This window comes from Dendronephthya gigantea, unplaced genomic scaffold, assembly GCF_004324835.1.
Source record: "Dendronephthya gigantea isolate DGI-Jeju-01 unplaced genomic scaffold, DenGig_1.0 000005F, whole genome shotgun sequence".
Lineage (NCBI taxonomy): Eukaryota > Metazoa > Cnidaria > Anthozoa > Malacalcyonacea > Nephtheidae > Dendronephthya > Dendronephthya gigantea.
This window is the reverse complement of record NW_021163015.1, coordinates 1,487,635-1,513,643: the sequence shown is the minus strand read 5'-3', so window position 1 is coordinate 1,513,643 and position 26,009 is coordinate 1,487,635. Positions and strand designations below refer to the sequence as shown.

The 26,009-nt window shown below is 38.1% G+C and overlaps 5 protein-coding genes and 1 long non-coding RNA gene across 8 annotated transcripts; 5 read left to right on the top strand and 1 right to left on the bottom strand.

The window, feature by feature from the left end:
• The first annotated feature begins 1,844 nt into the window (after positions 1 to 1,844).
• LOC114516110 lies at positions 1,845 to 2,882 on the top strand. The gene is made up of 3 exons (XR_003686265.1): positions 1,845 to 2,354; positions 2,645 to 2,717; positions 2,799 to 2,882. It is a non-coding gene; the product is annotated as an uncharacterized LOC114516110 (long non-coding RNA).
• A 397-nt stretch (positions 2,883 to 3,279) lies between these two features.
• Positions 3,280 to 5,961, bottom strand: LOC114516109 (spondin-2-like). Of its 3 annotated transcripts, XM_028535488.1 has the most exons (3): positions 5,629 to 5,961; positions 4,486 to 5,109; positions 3,878 to 4,436 (listed from the first exon to the last, which is right to left on the bottom strand). In XM_028535488.1, the coding sequence occupies exons 1-2, from the start codon at positions 5,909 to 5,911 to the stop codon at positions 4,535 to 4,537; spliced, it is 858 nt and encodes a 285-aa protein (XP_028391289.1). In that variant the 5' UTR covers positions 5,912 to 5,961; the 3' UTR covers positions 3,878 to 4,436; positions 4,486 to 4,534. The 3 variants fall into 3 exon arrangements, with proteins under 3 accessions (XP_028391290.1, XP_028391289.1, XP_028391288.1); XM_028535489.1 differs by lacking the exons at positions 3,878 to 4,436; positions 4,486 to 5,109 and adding an exon at positions 3,280 to 3,871; XM_028535487.1 differs by having other exon boundaries at positions 3,878 to 5,109.
• A 3,024-nt stretch (positions 5,962 to 8,985) lies between these two features.
• On the top strand, positions 8,986 to 13,704 carry LOC114515872 (fibropellin-1-like). Its single transcript, XM_028535192.1, has 11 exons — positions 8,986 to 9,025; positions 9,151 to 9,273; positions 9,810 to 9,926; positions 10,380 to 10,496; positions 10,610 to 10,732; positions 10,819 to 10,935; positions 11,032 to 11,148; positions 11,246 to 11,362; positions 11,443 to 11,559; positions 12,098 to 12,484; positions 12,595 to 13,704. The coding sequence occupies exons 1-11, from the start codon at positions 8,986 to 8,988 to the stop codon at positions 12,837 to 12,839; spliced, it is 1,620 nt and encodes a 539-aa protein (XP_028390993.1). The 3' UTR covers positions 12,840 to 13,704.
• A 709-nt stretch (positions 13,705 to 14,413) lies between these two features.
• Positions 14,414 to 16,430, top strand: LOC114516246 (spondin-2-like). Its single transcript, XM_028535668.1, has 2 exons — positions 14,414 to 14,785; positions 15,647 to 16,430. Exons 1-2 carry the CDS (start codon positions 14,530 to 14,532, stop codon positions 16,159 to 16,161), a joined length of 771 nt encoding a protein of 256 aa, XP_028391469.1. The 5' UTR covers positions 14,414 to 14,529; the 3' UTR covers positions 16,162 to 16,430.
• Positions 16,431 to 18,153: 1,723 nt separating this feature from the next.
• LOC114516245 (spondin-2-like) lies at positions 18,154 to 20,215 on the top strand. Its single transcript, XM_028535667.1, has 2 exons — positions 18,154 to 18,543; positions 19,371 to 20,215. The coding sequence occupies exons 1-2, from the start codon at positions 18,288 to 18,290 to the stop codon at positions 19,943 to 19,945; spliced, it is 831 nt and encodes a 276-aa protein (XP_028391468.1). The 5' UTR covers positions 18,154 to 18,287; the 3' UTR covers positions 19,946 to 20,215.
• A 1,462-nt stretch (positions 20,216 to 21,677) lies between these two features.
• Positions 21,678 to 25,811, top strand: LOC114515788 (cell wall protein RBR3-like). The gene is made up of 3 exons (XM_028535089.1): positions 21,678 to 22,000; positions 23,123 to 23,827; positions 24,392 to 25,811. The coding sequence occupies exons 1-3, from the start codon at positions 21,742 to 21,744 to the stop codon at positions 25,291 to 25,293; spliced, it is 1,866 nt and encodes a 621-aa protein (XP_028390890.1). The 5' UTR covers positions 21,678 to 21,741; the 3' UTR covers positions 25,294 to 25,811.
• Positions 25,812 to 26,009: the final 198 nt, after the last annotated feature.

The following is a 26,009-nucleotide window of genomic DNA, read 5'->3' as shown; positions in this document are numbered from 1 at the left end:
AGTTACGCTACTTTGTACAAGTTTAAACAGCATGAAATAGTCAACACTTTTTCATCAGTATAAGTCCTCCAGGCAAACTCTGGTTTGGAACAAATACGTCATTATATTTCATGTCAAATTCAAAAATTCTTCCTCAGTTTTGATGGCCAACGAAGGAATAGTAAAACTATGAATTTTGAGTTAATTAATCCGAGTCTGAGGAATGTCAGATTCAAAACGAGTAATACTAGTGAAATTTCCTATTACCCAAGACCCTTAAAATCACATAATGTCAAGAAGGAAATAATGGAGCTCGACCAATGGTACGTCTGACGTATTGCATTTTCAACAGTGATCAACCCATTCAACGATGCTTCACAATTATCTTTTAAACCGAGCCTAATTATTCGGCCTCGACGAATTGCAAAGCGCTGGAAAATATTCAAAACCTCGATGCACCATTCGGTCCGTCGCCAATGAATTCGTGCCCCAAAGCGTTTGCGCATTTGCCACAGGAAACCTCAAGAAAAAAAGAAAGATGCTTAGCAACCGGTTAGCCAGTTAATTGCGTGGTTAGGAGAACGAAGGATTGGAATAGAACCGGTATTAGAAAAACGGAAAGTCAGCTTCTGCTACGGAATCGCAAAAACGCAAATTCGATTAGTTAACCTTGCTAGAAATAGGAATTATATTCGCTCCTAAAATATATTCTACCTCGTTTTCCAAACCAAACATGGTAGTGCATGCAAAGTCAAATAATCCACATATAATATATATATCAGTGGTAGACCGAGCAGAGGGCTGGTACTTGCAGCATAATCACTGGTGTGAATAAGTTTACGTTATTGCAGCGATCATCGATTATCATTGATTGTAGTGATCGATCCCGACTCACTTTCATGGCCTTGGCTTGACTGCTCTGTTGTGGAACAGTTTCAATTTCCTTTTTTACACTATCTTCGTGAATGGTCTCTGTGAAGGCGGGCCAAGGCGTGTTGTGGGCGTACTTGCTCTTGGCATGAAACAACTCATTGCCACACTTCACGCATTTGTAAATACCTAAGGACGATGGATAAAGCAACAAAGTATCATATTACATCGAAGAACAACACAGCATCGAGCATTCTTATTTTTTATCCATTTCATTTCCATCTTTAATTTTCAGCAATTTTCTTTCTACCTATTTCCAGACCCTAGCTGAACAAATCTATATTCAAAATGGCGTCTACAGCATAGACAGACCACTTTATTTAGCCCAGTAAGATCGACTTCTACTGCTCTTAGTTCTTTAGATTTTGTCACTTGTATGTATCTATATTCTGTCAAAAGTACAAATACAAATGAATTCCAGTCCTATTCAGCACAAGGGCAAGTCAGTAAATAGCAAACAAAAGGACAATAGGATCATAAACGGCTAATAGCGAACCGATTAGATTGTTCCGTTTTTACCTGCATTATTTACCAAGAAACTTACTGATTTACTGCTATTTACAGTAACATGTGATTATTGGTTGGACGAAGGTTTCACTGTAGCTGTATTTACATTAAAATATTTACCAACTTCAAAATGATCCTTGTATTTTTCACTGCCATTCCACGTACAAAACGCCATGACACAAGTAAATTCGAAGCTGGACACGAAAGCAGCTGAGATACTTGCGTTAGGAAGGCTACAGTCGCACAATTAGTCACGGAAAGAACTATTTACGGGAGAGCAGACTCAGAAGAGAAAAGCTGAGAGCTCACATCTCACTCGCCTGCCTCAAATAATATTCATGACTGCAAAATACAGAGTACTAACATCCAGTAACAACATCCGGTAACAACATTTATTGACTTAATACATTTTCGTTTTTGTCAGTAAGGGAACACCAGGGGAGCTGACGCAATGATTTATTTTTATTAATCGGTTATTGACCGTACAAATAACAATATGCTGCTACAGCGACAGTATGTAGTCGTAGCTTTGACTTTTGTAACTTTTGGTGGTATTTGCCAGTCGTGTAGCATAACTGCTGATTATGATTGGCACTCTACGGCTGAGCTGACCAGACTGGCGCCTCTTGTGTTGTATGGCAAAGTTGTAGCCACGAGCAACCGAACGATACATAAACACGAATACAACGCAACATTGAATGTTACTCGTGTTTACAAAGGCGAATTGAAGCTATTGAACCGTTCTCAAATCGAGGTTGCGGGGTTTTCCTATCCAGCAGCGTGTAGATCAGAAGTTTTCGTTGGAGACGAATACATATTCTTCCTGAATGTTGAGCCTTTTAGAGCTCGCTATGATGACATCTCGTCGGCCATAATGAAATACTCAAACGCGTCATTTCAGGAAATACTAGAAGGGCTATGTTGTCCTCAAACCAAAGGTTTTTAGATTTAATTAAAAATGTTTTAAAGAAGATTACTGTGTATCAGTACAACGCCAGCAAAAAACTTACGACGTATATTTCCGCAATGGGACGCCCCCGCCCCTTCCATAACATTGATGTAATAATTGTGCATGATATTAAATATGGTGTATTTTCTAGCTACGGTGACAATACATGGTGTGGTATGCTAAAATACCTGAGGTTAAAATGCTGCTTACTTTGTAATAAGCAGAAAATATGCGCAAAAACGGACTCAAAATCTTCTTATGTTTGTTTTCGTTCTTCAGATTGTCCACGACAAAATTTCACCTGTAGCCGTGGCTCTGTTTTGGCTCAGACAACAACTTGGCTTTTTCTCTTGTAAGTTTATATCTTTGCGATGCTTTCATTTAGAATACTTACCATGCCCTAATAAACTATATGATGTGTCTTTTTCTCTAGGATGTTTTGGGTATTATTGGTTGGATGACGTAGCTAACAGCTTCATTCTTCGCGACAGCCAGATTTGGCAGAAACCTTAGCAGAATACAACTTTCAAAATTGAATCAAGTAACATTGTTCGCCTCGTGATGACACTATGTGATGTAAATATATCTAATATACTTGTTCGTACCATCAGTCTTTATCTTTTGCGCAAGTGACGTCATAGTTCACCGGGCAATCGAACGTTAACATGGAACGCAACTGAGACCAAAATTAAACTGGACCAATATAAAAATTACGTTTATGTGAAAATGTTCAACGTTTAACTATTTAACTTAGAATCACCTTGAGACTGTCCTTAAAGAAATCAAATAAGTACAGCTCATAAATACTGTATGTACAACAGGTCCTGAGGGCCTCGAAAATTGTGCTAATGCATACGTAAGTTGTTAGAATCTAACAGCTGATGAATTGTGAGATTGTACCTAATCTTTTGCAGTCGAGCATTAAATTCTGTCGTTTTCTATCCTATTCAATGAAAGTCACTTAAAACAGGCAAAGTATGGCAAGGAACACGATAACAAAAGACAGATAGTTTTTTGGTGCTCTGCTTGGACACACAAAATTCTCATCAGAGTCAAACTCGCCTATTGAACCCTGATCTGAGGAGGATTCTTTGTAAAAATGAAATAGACCGAGCTCGCGTTCCTGGCTCGTCCAAGGCTTTAATGCGTAACCATGGATACGAGAAATATCACGTATCGGGTCACTCGGCCTTTTAGCAGAGGTAAAATAAGAACCACTGTCTGTTCCCGCGTCATACGGGACGACGGGGAAGATATCTTTAACGTCCAACCACTTCCCGTTCTCTCGATTGCAAAGGTCAACGTCATACGCACCAACGAACCAATCAGGCGAAGGCGAAATTTTAACGATGATTGAAATGAATGGACGAATGGCGTGAACCTGGAAAGATTCTGTGACTAACGAGTTGCCCTCTGGGAGAAGGGGGTGACGGTGGATGACAGCAAGTGACGTTGTTCTATTCTTCACCAGTTTCTCTATTTCTTTTTGAAGTTCACCAGTATTCCCTAGATAGTACATAGAACTTTCAAATTAATCTTATAAAACACACCTTACCATGAAAAAGCAATAGGCTTGTACCAATACTATTTGTACAAAACTATTTCCATCTTTCAAACCAATTTTACATGGACAAAAAACTAAATCTTGATTCCATAAACCTTTTCAGCTTGCATGCAAATTAACCCATTTCAGATGTTGTGACTATGGAATAGCCAATAAAACTTAACCATTTCAGACGATGTGACTTGAAATGGTTTTATTGGCTTAATTTGAATACAAGCTGAAAAGGTCTATTAACACACACATATATTTGTACAAGACAACAAATGATACCCCATTCACTTCTGAAGAAAAGCATAGTTATGGTATGAACATGCAGTCATTTAATTTAATATTTTCTGATTAAGTGCATTAAATTAATTAAATTTACAGTAAATTTACAGTATGCATTATTCTATGGTCATTGTTCTTATATGGTAAATTTACAGTATGCATTGTTGGCTAATGATCATAAAATAAATAGGTCTATAAACTATGAATTGCATGTATGTAAGACAGTTAAAAATTTATGTTTGAACTACCAGCCAGCATAACCAACCAACTCACACAGCAAGCAACTAACTCACTGTGATTCAATTTCAAGCTGAATCCTATTAAAATCTACCAACTCACATGAAATTCAAGAATACAAAAAGCACACATATTAAGGTAGACCAGCCTAATAAAGATATTTCCCTTATCGAAGCTTTGTTAGGACAGTTATCTTCATCAATAACATGCTGAGGCGATGCATCAGGAAAACTATGCTGGAATGAAATTCTTATGTAAGCAATATCGATCCCATTCAAATCACTAATACCCTTTTCATCTAAGGTAGCAATCTTTTCACGTGGGTTTGATGGCACTACAAGCGAATGATTATGTTGCGACCGAACAGCAGTCCCAGCATCATATGGGACTAGCTGGATACGTAATGGCTCTCTAACCCATTCTCCAGACTTGTTACACAAATTGATATTACTGATACCAACAAACCAATCTGGGGAGGGTTCTACCCTGACAACAACAGACACCAGGGTGTGAGACCTGTCTAATGTGTAGCCACTTTGGGGGTTTTCAGTATCGGGTAGCAGAGCGTCACCCAAAGGACCGATGGTGTTAGTCTTTGGTTTGATCTGTTCGGTTGCGGTTTTCCATTTTTCAATGTGTTTCTGGATCTCTTTAGAGAGTTCCATGTAATCTCCTAGCAAAGAACAACACCATCAGTCATTAGCTCTGCGGATCCAAGTTTGCTGTAACAACACCACTCATTGACATGCTTGCACCAGTCATAATGGCTTGATGTAGACCCAGATACAAGATCTACCTACTTTTGTATTTTATTTTGTTATGTGCTAAATAATGAAGTATTTCTATAGTATAGTATATCTGTCTAAACTCTAGTAGAGTCCAATATTCAATTTTGTTTGTGTGATTTTGAAATGAACTATTATTGGATCACAGAAAAGGATGATTTGTAGGATAAAGTGAAATGAGCTTAGATCTATCAAACCTATGTACATTTGATTCAATAATTCGTAAGTGGACTCGTAAAATCCGTGGCCAATATTCATATAATATAAACTAAAGAACGCATAATTTCGCATAATTTATTAGTTTGTAACCACTTTTAGTAACAAACACGCTATACTGAAACAAAAGTACAACAACAACTGCATTTATTGCTATACACATATTTGAGAAATCTAGTTTTTAAACCAACCTTCCTCCGCGACGTTTTTAACACCAAGCGATGCTCTTTCTCCTGTTTCCCACATTTGGTAGCATTTGTTATGAACGGCACCGATAAAGCCAGTAAATTGTGCACCAGCTGGGCGCGAAGATGAGTTTTTCCATTCTCCTTGAAACTGAAGTCTGTACGTCGCTGTGCCACGGCAGGGCATGCTTTCTGCATGCAAAACACATTCAAAGAACAAGGCTAGCAAGCACAGAACATCGTGAAGCGAGGGCATTCTTGTGTTGAAGCGAAAACTGCGTGGAATCATCAAATAGAATTCAAAGGACGCTGCTACGAAATGTGTCAATTTTTCAAACAAGGAATTTCTAAGAGTGACAATTACTAGTTTATAATATATGCATAGATATTTATAGATACATATATTTGCATATGGAATTTTTGTGGAATAGTCATGCAAAATAAATGAAGTCATGCACAATATAATATTCGGTATTAAATTATAGTCAAATAGACGTCTTATCATCTGTAATGGTTCATTACAAAAAATTGCTTTTCATGACGTTATTTTTATTAAACGAGAAAAGGTTTTATGCTACGCGAAGTTTGATTGGCTCGTTAATTTTGCGGGGCCAATCAAACTTCGTGTAACATCAGGCTTTCCGCGTTTGACGTCATTAGACGTCTTAAGGTACACGCTGCCACGCTGCTCCCTGGTTATATTATGTGAGTCAAGTGTTATAGAATAGATCTCATTCACTATTCATACGGTTATATCTAAATCCGTTAGAGAAACAGAAAATTGGAAACACCCCCCAAAATGATGGGTATACCGGCGTACTCGTGAGCAGGGCACATTTGTTTTGTCGACCAGCCTCGTATTTTGGGATGTACTATTGAAAAACGAGGCTATAAAGTTTCCAGTGTAAATTATTTCAAACCCCGGGGAAGAAAATCATCTGACTGTAATTCTGCAGCAACGACGCCAAGATCAAGTTTCAAAATGCAAATTTACCACAATAAAAACAACTTAGTGAAAGTAAACGACGATCAATCATGGAAGTATTTTGCAATGATGCAATGCATCGATTGCATCCATCAATAACATGATGGAAACTGCTCGGTGATGAAAACGTATAGATATACAACAGCTAACGTCAAAGGGCGTGATGACGTTTTCAGTGTGAAAAAATTTAATTTAAAATAAAGAAAACACACAAGTGGCTTCGTCAGGAGAACTAATATATGGACGAATAAGTGTTTTTACAAAGAAGCGTTCTTTCTTTCACTAGATTCTTGTAAAAAACTATATTGCAACTCAAGTACCTATGTCACTATTAACTCGAGTAACAATATCACTGTTAACTCGAGTTTGTTAAGCGAGCTTTCAACTTTGTAAATTTTCCGAAGGCGTTTCGATATTGTGCTTGCAATTCTCAGAATAATCAGTTATAGATATAGCAGAAACACTTTTCTCTCCATAAATAGACAATTTGGAAACTGTGTACATAAATACTTCGTAACCCCTTTCAATTCAACTCAATTGAACTCACTAGCGTAGCCAGCCTGACGATTTGTCCCGCTATGCTAATATTCCTGTGATCTTTGATTGTGAAAACAATAAATTTCTAAAGAAATGAATAATTATAATAACTCGAAATTTACATAGCGGGATAAAATCGTCAGGCTGGCTACGCCACTGATTGAACTAAGAAACGGTACCAGTAATAAATTGATAATGTACGCTACGAAGGCAAAAGCAAACCTTGGTTATACAGGAAACACAATGCTGAACAAGTAAAAATCATTTCCTTGGTTTTGCGAAAAGATGAATGCATTATATATTTTTTTAGTCATATTTTTTTAGTTTGTCGTTAGCTTTTTCAAACTAAAACATGCATATAGACAATCTGTAAAACAATCGTCTCATTTATTTAACGTAAAATACCCTCAGGCCTCGCAGCTAGCGAGTACATGCCGATATATTAGTTACTGTTGATATTACATTTTGTGTCTCTTTAATTCAATCAAGTCTATGTTTTCGTCAGTTTCACTGAAAACTGAAAAGATAAGTTACAAACTGAGAGTCTTTCACAGGCGTTAATAGAAGCAACAACTGCCAACAAGACACTTCTGTCTTTTGCTTACGGAAGAGGTTCTTGCAAGGACCCCAATAGCATGCAAGGACAGAACCTCTTTGTCGCGTGTCAATTCTTTTTCCAGCTAAGAGTGAGAGCAAACACAATACTTTTCTCAAGTAGATCCTTTAGACACCTCGTCATCTATTCAATATTCAGCTCAATTTATTTATAAAGACAGTGAAAAATTACATGTATACTATGCACATACGTTCACGCATGCACATAAAAGTTTAAAATCATTCAAATTATTATTAAATCAACGAGTAAATAGATGTATATGTATATGTATATGCATACAATTAATAAAATTAAAATTGTTTGTATAACAACTATATATAACCGTTACCTACGCGTGCGTGCATGGCAGAAACGCGATATTGCATGGAAACTTTCGTCCTTGACCTTGCGCGAGGCTCTTTCGCACGTCAACGCGTCAAAGATCTTGAAATGTAGAACGAGAGACGTCACGAAGGCTTGAACTTCGGTTAAGAGGGAGATATTTTGATAAAATTTAGGAAGGAATTTTTTACCAAAAAATTACCGCGTAGAAAAAAGGTCACTGAGTCAGTCGGTGTTTAAATGTCGAATGACCAGTTGCTTTGTCTATTTTTCCCAGTTTGAACAACTTTCAAGTTAGTGAATGTTATTGCATGTGTGATACACCAAACGTTTTTTAAATTTGTACAATCATGATTGTATTTGCATGAGGTAAAACAGAGGCAACGACCTTGGCTAAGTGAAAAACACCCTTTTAATTCGTTCGTCATTCTTTATCATTTCTTTATCATCCGAAAAAAGAACGCTCCTTAGATGCCACCACTACAGAATACTATGGAAGGTTTTGCGCAAGATTGCATGGTGACCACAAAGGGCCTATACGGAATTTCCTTTCTATATATAAAATTAAATTTACATTAGTTTGTTATACGCACTTTAAAATGCAAACACAACGCCCAATTTGCCCCTGGTATAAGATGACCGTGGTCTGAATCGGGTCAGTCAAACTTGGTCTTCGATATAGATCACCCAGGAGCCAAACGAAACGATGTTGAAATTCTCTCTGGTGGTGATTTTGTTCCAGATAGTGTTTGTTGATGTTCTGCAAACTAGTGGTGCCGAAGCACTTTGCTGCGAAGATATCAGATACGATGTTGAATATCGTATGCTTGCGTACGCTATACTGTGTTCAAATTATAATCCAAACCTCGGGACATGCTGCCGTGCCATAGAACTGGACATTCGCATGCATCAAGTCGCGTACAGAACGCTGTGTTCAAACAACGGTAAAATTGAAAACTTGTATTGTCTAAGCAGTTTAAAAATATCATATAACAAAACAAGTCATTTTATTTCGTCTAATATCTTATCACTGTTCTCATTACATGATCGGTTCCACCACTGCTTTTAGGCTCAGAGATCGACCCTTGCTTGACGAATCCATGCGATGCTAATGCTATTTGTCTCCGTAATTCAACTTACAACACATGCATCTGTAAACCTGGTTATACCGGTCCAGGAACCAATTGTACAAGTAAGAAAATATGGCAAACTTTCATTTTTTGGATTTTGTAACCAATTTTCGCGTTATTATCTAAAACAACGTGTAATATTTCTTGTATCATCCCAGAGATCGACCCTTGTGCGTCCAATCCATGCGAGGTAGATGCCGTTTGTGTCCAGCATTCTTTTTACCACACTTGCACATGTAAACCTGGTTATACTGGGCCAGCAACGAATTGTTCAAGTAAGGAGAAAATGCAAGCTTGCATGTTCTGTAATGCGTGCACGCAAAGACGTCATTGCTATAAACTATAAATCAAGACAGTTCGAATAACATTGGTTGAATGATATCATCTAGAGATCGACCCTTGTTTGTCTAATCCATGTGGCAACAATAGCATCTGTGTCAGTACTCCTGACGGCAGTTACTACACCTGCACTTGCAAACCTGGTTTCGTTGGTCCAGGAACCAATTGTACAAGTAAGATGCAATAAGACTTACTTGGATTTCAAAGTTATTATTGTTATATTCTAAAACAACCTGTCACATATGTTGTGTTATCTCAGAGATCGACCCTTGTTCATCTAATCCATGCGATGTTAATGCCATTTGTGTCCGTGATTCTGACCACTACATCTGCATCTGTAAACCTGGTTATACTGGTCCAGGAACCAACTGTACAAGTAAGGGAGAATAACAAGTGTTGGTGCTCTGTTTAGAGACGAGCGTTTTTTAGTGCTCGCCCAGCCACTTGAACATCTTAAGGCCCGTTTACACTTGCGATTTTTGTTGCGATTTTCTTCTTTTGATAGATGGGAACGAGTAATAAGTTACGAATGCTCTGATGTGTACGAGCCTCTATTTGAGCAACCGTAACTACTGAATTCACCCGTTCACATCGATCAACAGACGAAAATCGCACATATAATTGGCCAAATAGCAGCAATCGTCTAATCCATGCGACTTTAATGCTATATGCACTATAGTCACTCTAACTACTACACATCCAAGCGTATAAACCTGGTTATACTGGCCCAGGAACCAATTGTAAAAGAAAGGGAAAATAGCAAACTTTCATGTTCTTTACGATTTTGAAGGCGCCAAAACAAGCAATAACATTTCTTGTATTTCCCCAGAGATCAACTATTGCTCGTCCAATCCTTGCGATGTCAACGCTGTTTGTGTCAGCCATTCAATCCACTACACTTGCACATGTAAACCTGGTTATACTGGTCCAGGAATGAATTGTTTAAGTAAGGAGAAAATGCAAGCTTGCATGTTCTGTAATGCGTGTTTTAAAGACGTCATTGCTATAAACTATAAATTAAGACAGCTCGAATAACATTGGTTAAATTATATCATCTAGAGATCGATCCTTGTTTGTCTAATCCATGTGGCAACAATAGCATTTGTGTCAGTACTCCTGACGGCAGTTACTACACCTGCACTTGCGAACCTGGTTTTGTTGGTCCAGGAACCAATTGTACAAGTAAGATGCAATAAGACTTACTTGGATTTCAAAGTTCCTATTGTTATAATCTAAAACAACCTGTGACATATGTTGTGTTATCTCAGAGATCGATCCTTGTTCATCTAATCCATGCGACGTTAATGCAATTTGTGTCAGTGATTCTGACCACCACATCTGCATCTGTAAACCTGGTTATACTGGTCCAGGAACCAACTGTACAAGTAAGAAAAAATGACAAACTACACTGTTCTGATGCGATGTCAAAGACGATACTGTTTACGTTTGAAACGATGTATAACTTTTGTTGAAAATCTTAGAGATCAACTATTGCTCGTCCAATCCTTGCGACGTCAACGCTGTTTGTTTCAGTAACACTTACAACTACACATGCACCTGTAAACCTGGTTATACTGGTCCAGGAACAAATTGTACAAGTAAGAGAAAACAAAAAACTTCAAGTGTTCTTATGCAATTTCAAAGACAATAATGTTAATGTTTAAAACGATTTAGAACTTGTATTTTAAAACGTAGAGATCAACTATTGCTCGTCCAATCCTTGCGATGTCAATGCTGTTTGTGTCAGCCATTCAATCCACTACACTTGCACATGTAAACCTGGTTATACTGGCCCAGGAACCAATTGTACAAGTAAGAGAAAAGAGCAAACTTTCTGTTACGATTGCTAAAACAACTTAAAATTTATAATAAAATTCATTGTATCATCCCAGAGATCAACCCTTGCTCGTCCAATCCTTGCGATGTCAACGCTCTTTGTGTCAGTAACACTTACAACTACACATGCACCTGTAAACCTGGTTATACTGGTCCAGGAACCAATTGTACAAGTAAGAGAAAAAAGCATCAAGTTCTTTTACCATTTCAAAGATCGACTTTGTTGTTGATGTCTGAAATAACAAAACTTTTGTTGAACTTCTTCGAGGTCAGCTATGATTCCATGCTCGTCCAATTCAGGCGAATATAATTCTATTTGTGCCAAAAATTTAGACTTATGAGATTACTACGTTCATTACGTTCTACAACTCAAAAATTCACGTTCTACAATTGTTCACATAATAGTACGATAATTAATAACATTCTTTTAATTTTGCATAGCGATATCACAATATAATAGTTAAGGTCTGTTCACACGATCCAATTTTGTTGGATCCAATTCACATTTGACGTATGAAATTTAGTCGGCTATTGGTGAAGCCGTAGTACATTGGCTTCAGTGGATTTGCTGCTGATTTACATTACAAGACAACAAACTATAAAACATCCATCAGAAGTGAATTGGATCCAACAAAAATTGGATCCTGTAAACAGACCTTTAAAGTTTCTATTATTCTAGTTTTCACTTCATTTATTTTTCCGTTACCATAGTCATTGCTCCAAGTTGTGCCTATCTCTATAATACGTCAGGAGTGAGAAAAGATGGTGTTTATACCATCAATCCTGATGGTTTGGGATCGTTTAAAGTCAGATGTGATATGAGCACAGACGGGGGAGGCTGGACCGTGTTTCAAAGAAGACAAGATGGAAGTCAAGATTTCTATCTTGGATGGTCAGACTATAAAGCTGGCTTTGGTGATCTTAACGGCGAGTTCTGGTTGGGCCTTGATAAAATACATCGTTTAACCAAATCTGGTCAAAATGTTTTGAGAATTGATTTGACAGATTTTAACAACGCCGAACTTTACGCCAAATATGATAATTTTAATGTTGCTAATGAAAGTACGGATTACAGATTAAACATTGGAAATTTCTCAGGTAAATGAAGACTCAGGCTCAGTGAATTAAACTGAATATAAAAACTTCAACTTCCACTTCGAAGAATAATTTGGAGCCGCTTAACATGCTAGTGTTGTTTTTTCTTAAAGGTGACACAAGTGACTCACTTCGCGCTCACAACAGCATGAAGTTCACCACCAAGGGTCACGACAATGATCATAACACGGCTTTTAACTGTGGTGTACTTTACCGGGGTGGTTGGTGGTACAACCACTGTCTCAAATCCAACCTGAATGGGGTCTACTACCATGACCCAGTGCTTCGCTACACCGGTATCGTATGGAACGACAAGATTCATAAGAAAGCAGATATGAAAATGCGTTCATTCTACTGACAATCTGTAAAACATCTATCTAAGGCACAGTAGTACTCTCAGGCCTCGCCGCTAGTGATTAAAAACTGCATAGCAGCAGTATATAGATATTTCATTTTTTATAGCTGATATAGTCTTTACAGCAATAGTGCAAAGTTTACATGCGGATATATTAGTTACTGCTGCTCCAAGACCAGCCACGTACCCAGGCGCTTTAGTGGAAAAATAATCGAGCGCACGGGGGTGCTTGGGGCGCTCTCCCTTTTCTTCAGCTGACCTCTATACAACAGCTGAATGCAACGTTATATATTTTACTACTGAAGTACCTTGGTGCGAGGCTGATGCCGCCCATCCTCGTTCACACGCAACCTCGCAAGCCAGGCTCTTTCACCTGCTCACACTCAGAACGCGAAAAACCTTGGAACGTGGATGACGGTGCGCTACGTCACAACGTGGGAGTTACAACAGGTTGTGACAGAGAGTTATTGTGTCTTATCTTTTCCTCGTTACTGAGAGGTCGACGAAGGTCGACGACATCAAACCAATTTTATTTACTTCCCCCTTTTTATCGGTTACGTAAGATAAAGACAACACTTCCTCATGGCTGGGTAACCACAAGTAGAGTATTGTTGAGCGATCTCGTAAGAGATGCTGAACTTCCGATAAAACGTTTCCGGGAGACCAGGTGTAGCCCTTTATGGGGCAATATTTTGCCCTTTTAAGCCAATGAAGCTATGAACAATAACCAGTAGCGGCGGAATACGTTTCATATTGGGGAGGGGAGGCTAATATTCGAAATTGCACGAGGAAATTACTCCTGTCAATATTTTGAACATGTGTTAAGTTCATATATTAAATTGAGTAATTACAATTCGTAATTGTCGTGAACGAGTTATTTTCACCGATGAGAAATAGTCCAGATGTAAATTTGCCTTTATTTCTGTATTCAAATCGGTCATTGTTGCCTGCACTCATCCACACAAAACGAACAGAAATTAAATACTCTATCACATCAGCCACGTCCTTGACATGTTCACGACTCTTACGACTATTCCAGGCCGATTAGCAATTCTAAATGGACTATTTCTTGATTTGAATTGTGAGCGAACTGTAGTTGGTCGCTGGAAGTTGTCAAGTTGTTAGTTGTATGTGGATATTTAAATGAGTCAGAGGAGTCTTAACCTAAATCCAACCCACCCTACCACCGTCGTTGACAATCCATAGTATATGCCCTTGCGAAGCAGTCCAACATCTCGTTCTTTATAGCTTATTCAAATTAAAGTCAAAACAGACAATTTGGAATACACTATATGACTATAATAATTAATAATCCTAATTTTAACACAATAAAATCGCCAGTACGTTGCGAATACAAACATACAATGGCAATCATGAGTTGACAAAACGTATGCGTGTGTATTAATTTAGTCAATTTATCTCTGTTTCCAAGTAACTTAAAAACACCGAATAAACAACAAACTAAGACGATGTACAACAGTCAGTCGGTAATACAATCGATATCAAGGATAATTTGAATACGTGCTTCCGGTATGAAAGCAAAAACGCCTACTACATGCTTGAAGATGTATTTATGACAGACTCGAACAGCAGGCATCCACTCGTATTCAACAGGCTAGACACGAACTGGCTGTCAGTTTGACAAGTTTATATATATTATCACAATTTTCATACGCTATTTCGACGTGAAAACATGTCTCGTTCTTTGTTAAAGCTGGTGGTTTTAGCTTTTGTCTATTTATCGCACGGAAGCCAGGCTAAGCCGTGTAATGGCTCGGCGAAATATACGTTGACTTTCAAAGGAGAATGGTCTAAAGCGTCTCATCCAAAAGACTTTCCTTCGAATCCCCATTTCTCGTCCGTTGTCGGTTGCAGCCATAAAAGTACATACGTAATGTGGAGACCAGGGCAAAACGCGACCAAGGGAGTGCAAAATTTGGCAGAAACAGGTGTGAATACTTCTTAAATAAAATCAATATTTGTTCGGCTTTTCAATTGCACACAACGTTAAGTTGCTTCATTACCGCATTAAGTCCCTAACCTACTTTTTAGCATTGCGCATCTTGTTAAAAGTAGCAAGCGAGGCTTACAAGTGATCAACTTTGTGTATATAATTTATATAAAGCTTCGTAAATATTGATATTTTATGCATACAAATGGCTAAAAGCAAAAGGCTACAAATATGATTCTCATGAAAATATTGTGCTACACTTCCGTCTTGCACTGATGCGTATCTTTCGTCGCGAACTTGAGCAAGTACTGAATAAAATTGCAATAACTATTATATCTTCTTTTTTGCTATTTAACTTCAACTGTAATTGTAACCGTTTGTGGTTATTATATTAATCATACTGATTGTACTCGCTAATGTCATGAGATCCTCAAATAACAATTTTGATTATACTCGATTTGATAAATATTTTTCCATCTGGAGTCGACCACCAAGTGCTAAATCTGTCACGTGACTGAAACCCAGCTATAGACTTTCCTTCTTCATTCCTTTTCATTCATAGTTTACATTTCCATTTTCCACTCAATATCTTTCTTCCACATCATATTCCAATTTCCTCATTGTATTTTATTAATTTATATTGTATTGTGTTGTTACAGTATTGTATTGTTTGGCATAGACGTTGCTGTAAATAGTGTTTAAATTTTGAAATTATATAACATATAGATAGGACCCCACTGAAAAACACTTCGGTGACGTGGGTATCCTGGTTAAATATGAAGTTAATAATAATAGTAATAATAACAAGCTGGTATCAACTTTCGTTCAGGTCTTAATACTCTTAACACCTATGTTTCAGGTGCTTACTCTGAATTAAACAAGGAGATGGACAAACAAATATCGTTGAAGAAAGCTCACAGTAGATACCGTGGTGCAGGAATCAGTCCTGGTACAGCAAGTCGAATAGTCACTAACATTGAAGTCACCTCAGAATATCCTCTTGTGTCCTTCATTACCATGATAGCGCCCTCACCTGATTGGTTCGTTGGTGTTCGCGACTTTGATTTATGCGACACAACATCCGGGGAATGGCTTGACTCGAGAGCACGTGACCTTCCCCCGTACGATGCAGGAACTGACAGTGGGCTCAAATTTGACAGTTCTGATGACCCAACCTCGCCACATATGACTATTCATCTTCTCACAAATAACACACCAGGCTCCTTTCAAGACGATAAGCCCGTCAAAAGATTTGGAACTTTCACCTTCAAGAAGCAGACTTCGGAACCAACAGGCACAGCTAACCCATGTACAAACTTCAATGTATCTTTGCTTTTGATGTTATGTTTCCTAAACATCATTCGCATTCTATAAGCGTTCATATGACACTTTGAACACAAGACCGATAAAATATTGACTGACGCTAGTTAAGTTTTAGCTTCCAATAATGTGCCTAACATCATAGAGTCAATTATTTTCTTCATATCTTCACAAAATTAGTTTAATGAAATCGTACGACATGCTTGATGCTCATGTATATCCGATGTTAATACGTTTTAACGCGCACTGAACCTTGCCTGTAATCAGTATAGTTCTTTAATAAAAAGCGTGTAAAATTGATCGATCATTAAAAAAACAATCAATAGGTATATTATGGAGCAAAATTGGTTTCTTACTTCGCATATAAACGTGCGGGTCCGAAGCGTTTCGAGGGGCGGAAAAATAATTTCAGCAATGACTTCCAGTATTTAAGACCCTGGGTACGAGGTTGTATTGCTCAGTGTTTTAGGCGGGAAAAATGACAGACATCAAGATCAACTATTTGCAAAGATTATCGAAATTTATTATCCTATAACTATTTTTCCTTTGTCCAATATTGTTTTATCAACAATGTTTTATGTCTGAATTAGGAAAATTTAAAAAAATACATCGTAGTGCATCGTGAATACGAGTGAATGCTAATTTATGCATGGCCTTGAATGCTCTTTAAATGGTCTCGATGTTTGTTGCTTATGACAACAGCAGTGTCAAGTCCCCGCCTGTTACTTCTCGATTGCTCTTACTTCTTACAGTTTTCTGCTTCAACATGTCAATATGACTCGGGACATATTGACATGTTGAAGCAGAAAACTGTAAGAAAATGATGTTTACTTACTTAAACTTGATAACACTGCAATTTTGGCTGTTCTGGCATTAAATTCTTTAGATAATGAGGTTAGATAGTGTTAGTCTGAAAGGACGTCTGTCGGCTAAGATAATGTTTCTTTCCAAATATTGCCCCGATTTGTCGGCACCAGGAATGCCTTTATTCAGTGCCGCACACGTGAGCTATTAGCCGAGCTAAAGACCACGCGTGGCTGTTAGCACAGCAAAAAAAAGTCTAAATCCTTATAGATGTCATCTTTGAAAAACGAAGAAAACAAATCGAAACAACGTAGTTTTCCCGCATATTTTAGTATGCACTTGTAGACCTGGATGTTAAATAATGAAAATTTAGAAGCATTTCAAATTTTTCGTGCGTGCACTGAGTGCGTATAAAAAACGCGTAACTGGAAAGCAGCTCTTAAAGGCTGGAAGTTGTCAAGTTGTATACGGATATTTAAAGGCGTCAGAGGAGTCTTAAGGTCGACACAGACCGGACGCAAAGCGGCAACGCAACGCGAATTTTCAGTTTTCAGAAGCATATAAATTAAATTCTGGGATCAAAATTTGGAATCTATGGACGCTGGAGCAATCAAAATTTATGATTTTTATGTAATCTACAAGAAAATTTTGATAAGTTAAAATTTATTTGCTTTTGAAAAATATAAAACGTTGAAAATTCGCGCCGCGTTGCCAATTCGCGTCCTGTCTGTGTGGGCCTTTAGCCCTGATTCCATCCCATTTTACCGCCGCCGTTGACAATCCTATAGTATATGCAAATGCAAAGCAGTCCAACATCTCGTTCTTATTCAAATGAAAGTCAAAACAGACAATTTATGAATACACCGAATTAATAAGCCTAATTTCAACACAATAAACTCACCAATAAGTTGCGAATACAAATATACAATGGCAGTCATGAGTTGACAAAACGTATCGGTGTGTAAAGTAAAAAGCAAATTCCGAACAAACAAGACATCTTGAGAATCAAAATATAATTCAAACAAGACACAGATTGAGACTGTAAATTTTCGACTTTATTACAAAGTTTTGTATGCGTGTGTATTAATTCGGTTTTATCTCGGTTTCCAAGTAACTTAAAAACACCGAATAAACAACAAACTCAGTCGGTAATGCAATCGATATCATGGATAAAATTGAATACGTGCTTCCGCCGGTATGAAAGCAAAAACGCCCACTACATGCTGGAAGATGTATTTATGACAGACCGTCGGACAGCAGGCATCCACTTACAAGTCGTTATTCAGCAGGTTAGACACGAACTGGCTTTCAGGTTGAGAACTGAGTTTATCAGTTTATATTATCACAATTTTCATACGCTATTTCGACGTGAAAACATGTCTCGTTCTTTGCTAAAGCTGGTGGTTGTAGCTTTTGTCTATTTATCGCACGGAAGCCAGGCTAAGTCGTGTAAAGGCTGGGCGAAATATACTTTGACTTTCCAAGGAGAATGGTCTAGCGCGTCTCATCCAAAAGACTTTCCTTCAGATCCACATTTCTCGTCTCTCGTCGGTTGCAGCCATAAAAGTACATATGTAATGTGGACACCAGGGAAAAAAGCGTCCCAGGGAGTGCAAAATGTGGCAGAAACAGGTGTGAATACTTCTGACATATTATTTGCCTTTCTATACGTACAGACTGTACAGTATTTAAAATCGCTTCATTACTTCTTCTTATATATTCCTAAAGGCTAGTTTCCACTCAAACAGGACAAGAAAGTTTCCATTGTATAAACGCCGCCTGAGAGATCGCCAATAAAGGAAGTTTTCCTGTCCGTCCCGATCCAAAGGAGATTTTTCCTGAGTGGAAACTATATAGCCTTTTAATCACTGCGCAAGCCTCACTTCGAATAATCTTTGAACGAACTTTGTGTACATAAAGTTTTGAAAGCACTAATATTCCCATGTTAAAAGCAAAAGCTACAAATTTTAAAGGGTCTCATGACAAATTTATGCCACTTCCGTCTTGCAAGCTTCGCTTATATAACCTTTGAAATCTTAGTGACATCAAGGCGTTTAGCCCAAGTAAATAGGGAATAACTATTATTATTTATCGTGATGGAAATAACAACAAAAATAAAAACTGAACAACAGCAGTTTACCTATGAAAGCCCGGCACACTTGTCTTAGCTGGCCTTATAGCCGATGTAACGACCCGCGAGTGTCAGCAACTACTAACTTCGAGGGAAGAAGAATTATTCCTCAGCTCAGCAAATAGATCTCGTTTGTGCATGGGAGGCATAGGTTTACAAAGAGTTCGTATCAGAGAAATCTTTCAATGTTTTTTTAAAAGCACAAAAGTAGCTCTTAGCCGCAAAAAAGAATACGAGGCTGCTGACCACGAGTCAACACAACAAGCTTGTGTTGACTAACATTCTTTCATGTTTTAATCCTCAATACTCATCCAATTTTATATTAAAGGTGCTTTTAGTGTATTGGAGAGTGAAATGGACACTCAAATATCGTCGAAGAACGCCCATAAGAGATACCGTCGTCCTACAATTCGTCCTGGCACAGCAAAGCAAACCATCCCTGACATCGAAGTCACCTCAGAATATCCTCTTGTGTCCTTCATTACCATGATAGCGCCCTCACCTGATTGGTTCGTTGGTGTCCACGACTACGATTTATGCAACAGAACATCCGGGGAATGGCTGGACTCGAGAGCACGTGATCTTCCCCCGTATGATGCAGGAACTGACAGTGGGCTCACCTTTAAAAGTCCAAATGACCCAACCTCACCACATGTAAATATTCACATCCTCACAAATAACACAGAAGGCTCCTTTAAAGGCGATAAGCCCGTCAAGAGATTTGGAACTTTCACTTTCACGAAGACTTCGGAAAACACCACCGCTCTACCAACAGAAAAAACAACAAAAAATACAACAGGAAACACAACAGAAAACCCAACAGGCACAGCTAACCCATGTACAAATTTCAATGTATCTTTGTTTTTGATGTTATGTTTCCTAAACATCATTCGCATTTTATAAGCGTTCATATGACACTTTGAACACAAGACCGATAAAATATTGACTGACGCTAGTTAAGTTTTAGCTTCCAATAATGTGCGTAACATCATAAAGTCAATTATATCCTTCATATTTTCACAATAATAGTTGAATGAAATCGTACAAACTACAAAACACTTAATGCTCATGTATATCCGAATAAATCCAATATATGTTTTAACGCACAACCTTGCCTGCCTGTAATTAATATAGTTCTTTAAAAGCTTGTAAAATGAGTTGATTATTAAAAAAACAAAGGTATATTATGGAGCAAAATTGGTTTCTTACATCGCATATAGGTGTATACAGGTTAAAAAGTGTTTTAGGAGTGAAAACTGACGGAGGCCATCCATCATCAACTATCTGCTAAGATTATTGATATTTATTATCTGTCAAACTATTTTTCTTTTGCCATGCAATATTGTTTTATCAACAAATGAATGTTTTATGCCTGAATTTGGGAAATTTAGAGAAATGCATCATAGTGCGCCGTGAGCATGAATAACATCAATGCATGACCTTGAATACTCTTCAAAATGATCGCCCCCACAATTAATGATCTTCGAGGAAAATATTGATGCTTGGTGCCTATGACAACTCTGATTCAGTTACTGAGAGATAAAAGGATATAATTTTGTTTGTCTGACATGCATGTAAAAATTGACATGATAGCACAATTAAACACTACCAAAAAAGTTGATATATTAGGGACTCCACAGACTGGGGATTTAGTTGTCGACGACTATTTGTGTGTGAAAACTTTTGTTTCAATTGTCGACTGCTTTTAATCTCCGCGTTATTTCGGTTGCTAAATCAGTATTTGAGCACCAGTGTGTGGATCCTTTATCAGACTTATTTAGTTGTCGATAACTTTTAGTTGTGTATCACAAATAGTTGTCGACAACTAAATCCCTAGTCTGCGGAGGCCCTTACTGAATTCATTGTACTCTATACGCGGAACAGATTCAAGCCCCCGTCGGTTACTTCTAGATCTCGGTTGCCAACTCCGGAAATGTTCAGTGACACGTTGGAGCTGAGAAGTGCGCCCCGTTCGACCATTATTTGCAAGAAAATATACATTTTTTTTCTTTAACTCGACAGAACTGCAATTATGGCTATACTGCCGTTATCTGCATAAAAGGTTAAATAAATGTTTGTATCTCAATATTTCCCGCACAAGGAAGTTTTGCTATTTAAGGTAGCTGATGAAACAACATCATCATTCGGATATATTCAGGATGTTTCCGCCGGCTTGCTCACGTCCTAAGGAAAATATCTCTAGAAAGCTTGTCAAAAAGCTATTTCTGCAGGGTTTGGAGAACTATAGGACTAACAACAAGTCAACAACACACGGTTACAACTGAGCAATAATAGAATGGCTGAACATTTTTTGGAAGTTAGACTTCGTGTTACGATCATGAGACAGATCATGTATTGCGTTAAACAGGAACATAAAAATATTGTGTTTTTTAAAATACCGACATCGAGAAACGGCATTTCATTTCAAGCTTTCGTAAACAATATTTTGCATACCTCACCCAGGGTGTGTATAGAGTGGGTGTATAGAGTGGGTTTTAGTATACCGAACCAATCGCATTTTATGTCATTGTTTTGACCTCAGTACGTATTTATGGTAATTTGGTAAAACCAAACGTGTTATTAAAACCAATTGTCTCGTAGTAGAATTACCCATTCGTCAATAGCGACACTCAGAAGTGCATGAAGTGTCCAATTGTAACCTCTCTCTCTTAAAGTCAAGCATTCTGCAATTTAAAAATATGGCCATCAAATATGCTTTGTGGTCCATCATTGTTTACCTCGTCTGTACTGTACCGTCTGCTAAGGCAATCAACTGCAAAGGCTCGGCAAAATATACGTTGACTTTTAAAGGAGAATGGTCCAGCTCGTCTCATCCAAAAGACTTTCCTTCGAATCCACATTTCTCATCTCTTGTTGGCTGTAGTCATAATGCTTCCTACGTGATGTGGAGACCAGGGGAAAAAGCAAGTACGGGAGTGAAAAACGTCGCAGAAACTGGTAGGAATTTTAAACTGAGTTCTAGACTTTTATTATTAGTTCATTTCAATCACGAAAAACGCAAAGATGATTTCAACCGCGTGTGAAAGACGCACATACACTTCTCATAGCAAACATATAAACAATATTGTAGGATGCCGCAGAAATATAACATATGCTTCGAGTGTTACAGAGTATGTTTCAGAGAAAAGTCTATATTGTATGCTTGTCTTAAAAAATAATCTAAAACTACTTGTTTCCAGCATGAACTAGCGAAGCAACTGAAGCAGGTTAATATCTTACCTTATCAGTTTAAACGTCATGCATGTGAAAGGCAATATATTTATATCATCATATGATGCGTTAAAAAAGGCTATAAACATGTCGTAATATGACGAAGCGAAAGTGAAATTGTATGTTTACAAAGCCCATAGTTGAAATTATATAAACAGCACGAAGTCTTTTAAACAATGCAAGACATTCCAAAAAATTAAGTAAAAAAATTAGGTCGTGACATTTGCCTCCGATATCATCTACTAATATACCAGTCCTGTATAAAGTAATAATGCAATGCGACGGCCCAACATCTTATAGATAGGTCAGTGTAAAAAGTAAACGATATTAACTGACTTAAAAGCCGATCAGTTCGTCGGATAGTAGGCACTGGGTAAATTGTAATTGTAATAATTGTTGCCAGTTGCTCCAACAGAGACTCTTTATATATGTAAAATACGAATCTAAGCACTCTATAAATACACCTGCAGGCAAACATAGCAGGTGATCAGACACTCAAGGTCGCCAGTTTGTGACTACGCAAAATTGCTTAGATTACTAAGATGCATACAAATAGTCCGATACAAAGCACTTGATATTTCTAAAGCCAAAGCTCGTTTAGACTTGCGATTTTTGCTGCGATTTTATAGTAAGATTTTCTTCTTTTGAAAGATGTGAACGAGTGAATTAGTTACTGATGTTCAAATTGGAGCTTGTGCACATCAAGGCATTCATAACTAACCACTCGTTCGCATCTATCAAAAGAAGAAAATCGCATATATAATATAGATAAGAGTGATGAGTTCCTGTGGTCAACAAACTTTCTTCGTTTCTTGAAATATAACGTGCACAACCTATCTATCTTTTTAGGTAGTTACTCTGAATTAAACAAGGAGATGGACAATCAAATATCGTCGAAGAAAGCTCACATTAGATACCGTGGTGCGGGAATCAGTCCTGGTACAGCAAGTCGAATAATCACTAACATCGAAGTCACCTCAGATTATCCTCTTGTGTCCTTCATTACCATGATAGCCCCCTCACCTGATTGGTTCGTTGGTGTTCGCGACTTTGACCTATGCAACACAACATCCGGGGAATGGTTGGACTCGAGAACACGTGATCTTCCACCGTACGATTCGGGAACTGACAGTGGGCTCAACTTTAAAAGTTCCAATGACCCAACCATACCTCCAGAAAATATTCATCTTCTTACGAACGACACAGAGGGCTCGTTCAAAGGCGATAAACCCGTACAGAAGTTTGGAACGTTCACTTTTGTAAAGACTTCAGAAGACGCAGGGGTAACCACGACATCTGCTGCAACGTCTACAGCCTCTCCGACAAAAGCCTTATCAACAACTCCTCCGAAGGAAGCCAAGGCTAAGTCGTGCAAAGGCTGGGCGGAATATACGTTAACCTTCAAAGGAGAATGGTCAAGTGCTTCTCATCCAAAAGACTTCCCGTCCAACCCTCATTTCTCATCTCTTGTTGGCTGTAGTCATAATGCTTCCTACGTGATGTGGAGACCAGGGGAAAAAGCAAGTACGGGAGTGAAAAACGTCGCAGAAACAGGTAGGAATTTTTAGGTTTCTTCATTTGAATAAAGAACACCGCACTATCATGATGATAACATTTAGTAAAAGAGTGACAGCATGTGTGTCTGATCAGAGTTGCAAATATAGTTCAGCCTTCCGCCGGTAGGATTTCAAGTTTTGAAAACCTTCCTCAAAATGACGTTACGTAACTTATTCAAGTGGTACAGCTAGCACAATGAAATATTTGGTACATGCATGTGATCAATTATAGAGTGTTCAACTTTGAACCTTCATTACAAACCACATTCAAAGCAAACGTCCTCACAAACGTCCTCACAAACCTCATTCAAAGCAAACCTTCCTCACGAGTGGTACCCATGTACCCGCAGCTTTTTTGCATCTCTGTGTCTGATTTCATTATACAGGAATTTTAAATATACCATAATTCCGTAAAAGTTAAACTACCTGTTTTTACGAGGTGCCGCGAAATTAGTTATAATACAAGTGATATTTTTTAAAGTAAGGATTAGCCGATATATTCATAAACTGACTCTCATTTATTGCTTAATTAATAACGTGCACAACCTATCTATCTTCTTAGGTAGTTACTCTGAATTAAACAAGGAGATGGACAATCAAATATCGTCGAAGAAAGCTCACATTAGATACCGTGGTGCGGGAATCAGTCCTGGTACAGCAAGTCGAATAATCACTAACATCGAAGTCACCTCAGATTATCCTCTTGTGTCCTTCATTACCATGATAGCCCCCTCACCTGATTGGTTCGTTGGTGTTCGCGACTTCGACCTATGCAACACAACATCCGGGGAATGGCTGGACTCGAGAGCACGTGATCTTCCACCGTACGATTCGGGAACTGACAGTGGGCTTAACTTTAAAAGCTCCAATGACCCAACCATACCTCCAGAAAATATTCATCTTCTTACGAACGACACAGAAGGCTCTTTCAAGGGCGATAAACCCGTACAGAAGTTCGGAACTTTCACCTTTAAGAAGACCTTTGATTCAAACCCGATAAAAAAGTCCTCTTCATCTGAAGTCCTGCAGCCAAGCAAAAGCCAATATCAGCCAAATATGCCTGTGAAAAGTTCAGACATCGCTATTTCACACGATGTCATGACAAGCTCTACACCGCTACTACCCGTAGAAAATATCCGAAGTACAAAACAATATGTTCAAACTCTAGATCTGACACTGAATCCAACGTCAACTTCAACGATTATCGCTATGAAAAGTTCAAGCATGAAGATTTATTCCAATACCAAAGACAGAAGGAGCTCCTCGCAACAAGCAGACATGGAACACGCACCCAGTGCAAAAACTACGGGTCCAGCACAAATGCTGAACCAAACAGCGACGATTACCGCGACATTCAGCTCCCAGATAACTCCAACGTTTAGCACCACAAGTGGAACATCTTCAGTGGAACAATTCAGTTTTATCTATATCGTTTTTTCTCTCTTTGTAAACCTGTTGTTGTAACTGCGAGAATTAGTATATAACGTAGCAGTTGGTAGCTAAAATGATTGACAAAGTTTAGTTGTAGCCTTTTGCAGTATCTGCAGCAATGGCCAAGATCAATATTTAGTTTTGTTCTGGTCTGGCCAAGCGGTCTTTGCAAATGTCAAGAAACCACTTAATTGCCGCTCTTTTACGAACTTTTGGAAATATGCCAGGTTGTGGCTTATAAGGCCAATAAAAATACAAACTTTATAAGTGTTCTATGTACATGCAATTTCCAATTCCACTCCTAAAATTTTGGCTACCAACATCACTTATATAGCTGTACTGTATATATACTAGATACTTATATGGGGATCACGTTTCCAACTTGCGAAAATTTAAATATAATTTTTCTTTTTATACGGGTATACTCGATTTTTATCCATTTGGATATAGCCTAAACGTCATAAACGGTTAGACTCTAGTGACAAAATGTCAGCGAATTCACATATAGGTGTAGGATTTTTGTCAGCATTGGGCAATGAATGAGAAAATATTTTGGAAATCGTGACCACTTTGAGCACGATCATCTTTGTTCACAAATATTCTTGTACGTGTTGCCTATTTGGTTCATTTACTTAACAAAGCATCTGATTATTTTTTTATCGTTGAAAATTATTGAGGAGGTGTCACATTCCCTCTACACCCTTCCGGTCACCACGTTCCTGGTTTCAACACCACCTCTAATATTGTGA

What these genes read in the sequence shown, in the direction of transcription:
- LOC114516109 (XM_028535487.1), bottom strand. Translation starts at nt 5,911, where the DNA reads ATGATTCCACGCAGTTTTCGCTTCAACACAAGAATGCCCTCGCTTCAC. An exon ending in TAAAAACGTCGCGGAGGAAG is followed by an intron (nt 5,110 to 5,628) that starts GTTGGTTTAAAA and finishes GTTCTTTGCTAG; the next exon opens with GAGATTACATGGAACTCTCT.
- LOC114515872 (XM_028535192.1), top strand. Translation starts at nt 8,986, where the DNA reads ATGCATCAAGTCGCGTACAGAACGCTGTGTTCAAACAACG. An exon ending in TCCAGGAACCAATTGTACAA is followed by an intron (nt 9,274 to 9,809) that starts GTAAGAAAATAT and finishes GTGTTATCTCAG; the next exon opens with AGATCGACCCTTGTTCATCT. An exon ending in TCCAGGAACCAACTGTACAA is followed by an intron (nt 10,936 to 11,031) that starts GTAAGAAAAAAT and finishes TGAAAATCTTAG; the next exon opens with AGATCAACTATTGCTCGTCC.
- LOC114516246 (XM_028535668.1), top strand. Translation starts at nt 14,530, where the DNA reads ATGTCTCGTTCTTTGTTAAAGCTGGTGGTTTTAGCTTTTGTCTATTTA. An exon ending in GCAAAATTTGGCAGAAACAG is followed by an intron (nt 14,786 to 15,646) that starts GTGTGAATACTT and finishes CCTATGTTTCAG; the next exon opens with GTGCTTACTCTGAATTAAAC.
- LOC114516245 (XM_028535667.1), top strand. Translation starts at nt 18,288, where the DNA reads ATGTCTCGTTCTTTGCTAAAGCTGGTGGTTGTAGCTTTTGTCTATTTA. An exon ending in GCAAAATGTGGCAGAAACAG is followed by an intron (nt 18,544 to 19,370) that starts GTGTGAATACTT and finishes TTTATATTAAAG; the next exon opens with GTGCTTTTAGTGTATTGGAG.
- LOC114515788 (XM_028535089.1), top strand. Translation starts at nt 21,742, where the DNA reads ATGGCCATCAAATATGCTTTGTGGTCCATCATTGTTTACCTCGTCTGT. An exon ending in GAAAAACGTCGCAGAAACTG is followed by an intron (nt 22,001 to 23,122) that starts GTAGGAATTTTA and finishes CTATCTTTTTAG; the next exon opens with GTAGTTACTCTGAATTAAAC. An exon ending in GAAAAACGTCGCAGAAACAG is followed by an intron (nt 23,828 to 24,391) that starts GTAGGAATTTTT and finishes CTATCTTCTTAG; the next exon opens with GTAGTTACTCTGAATTAAAC.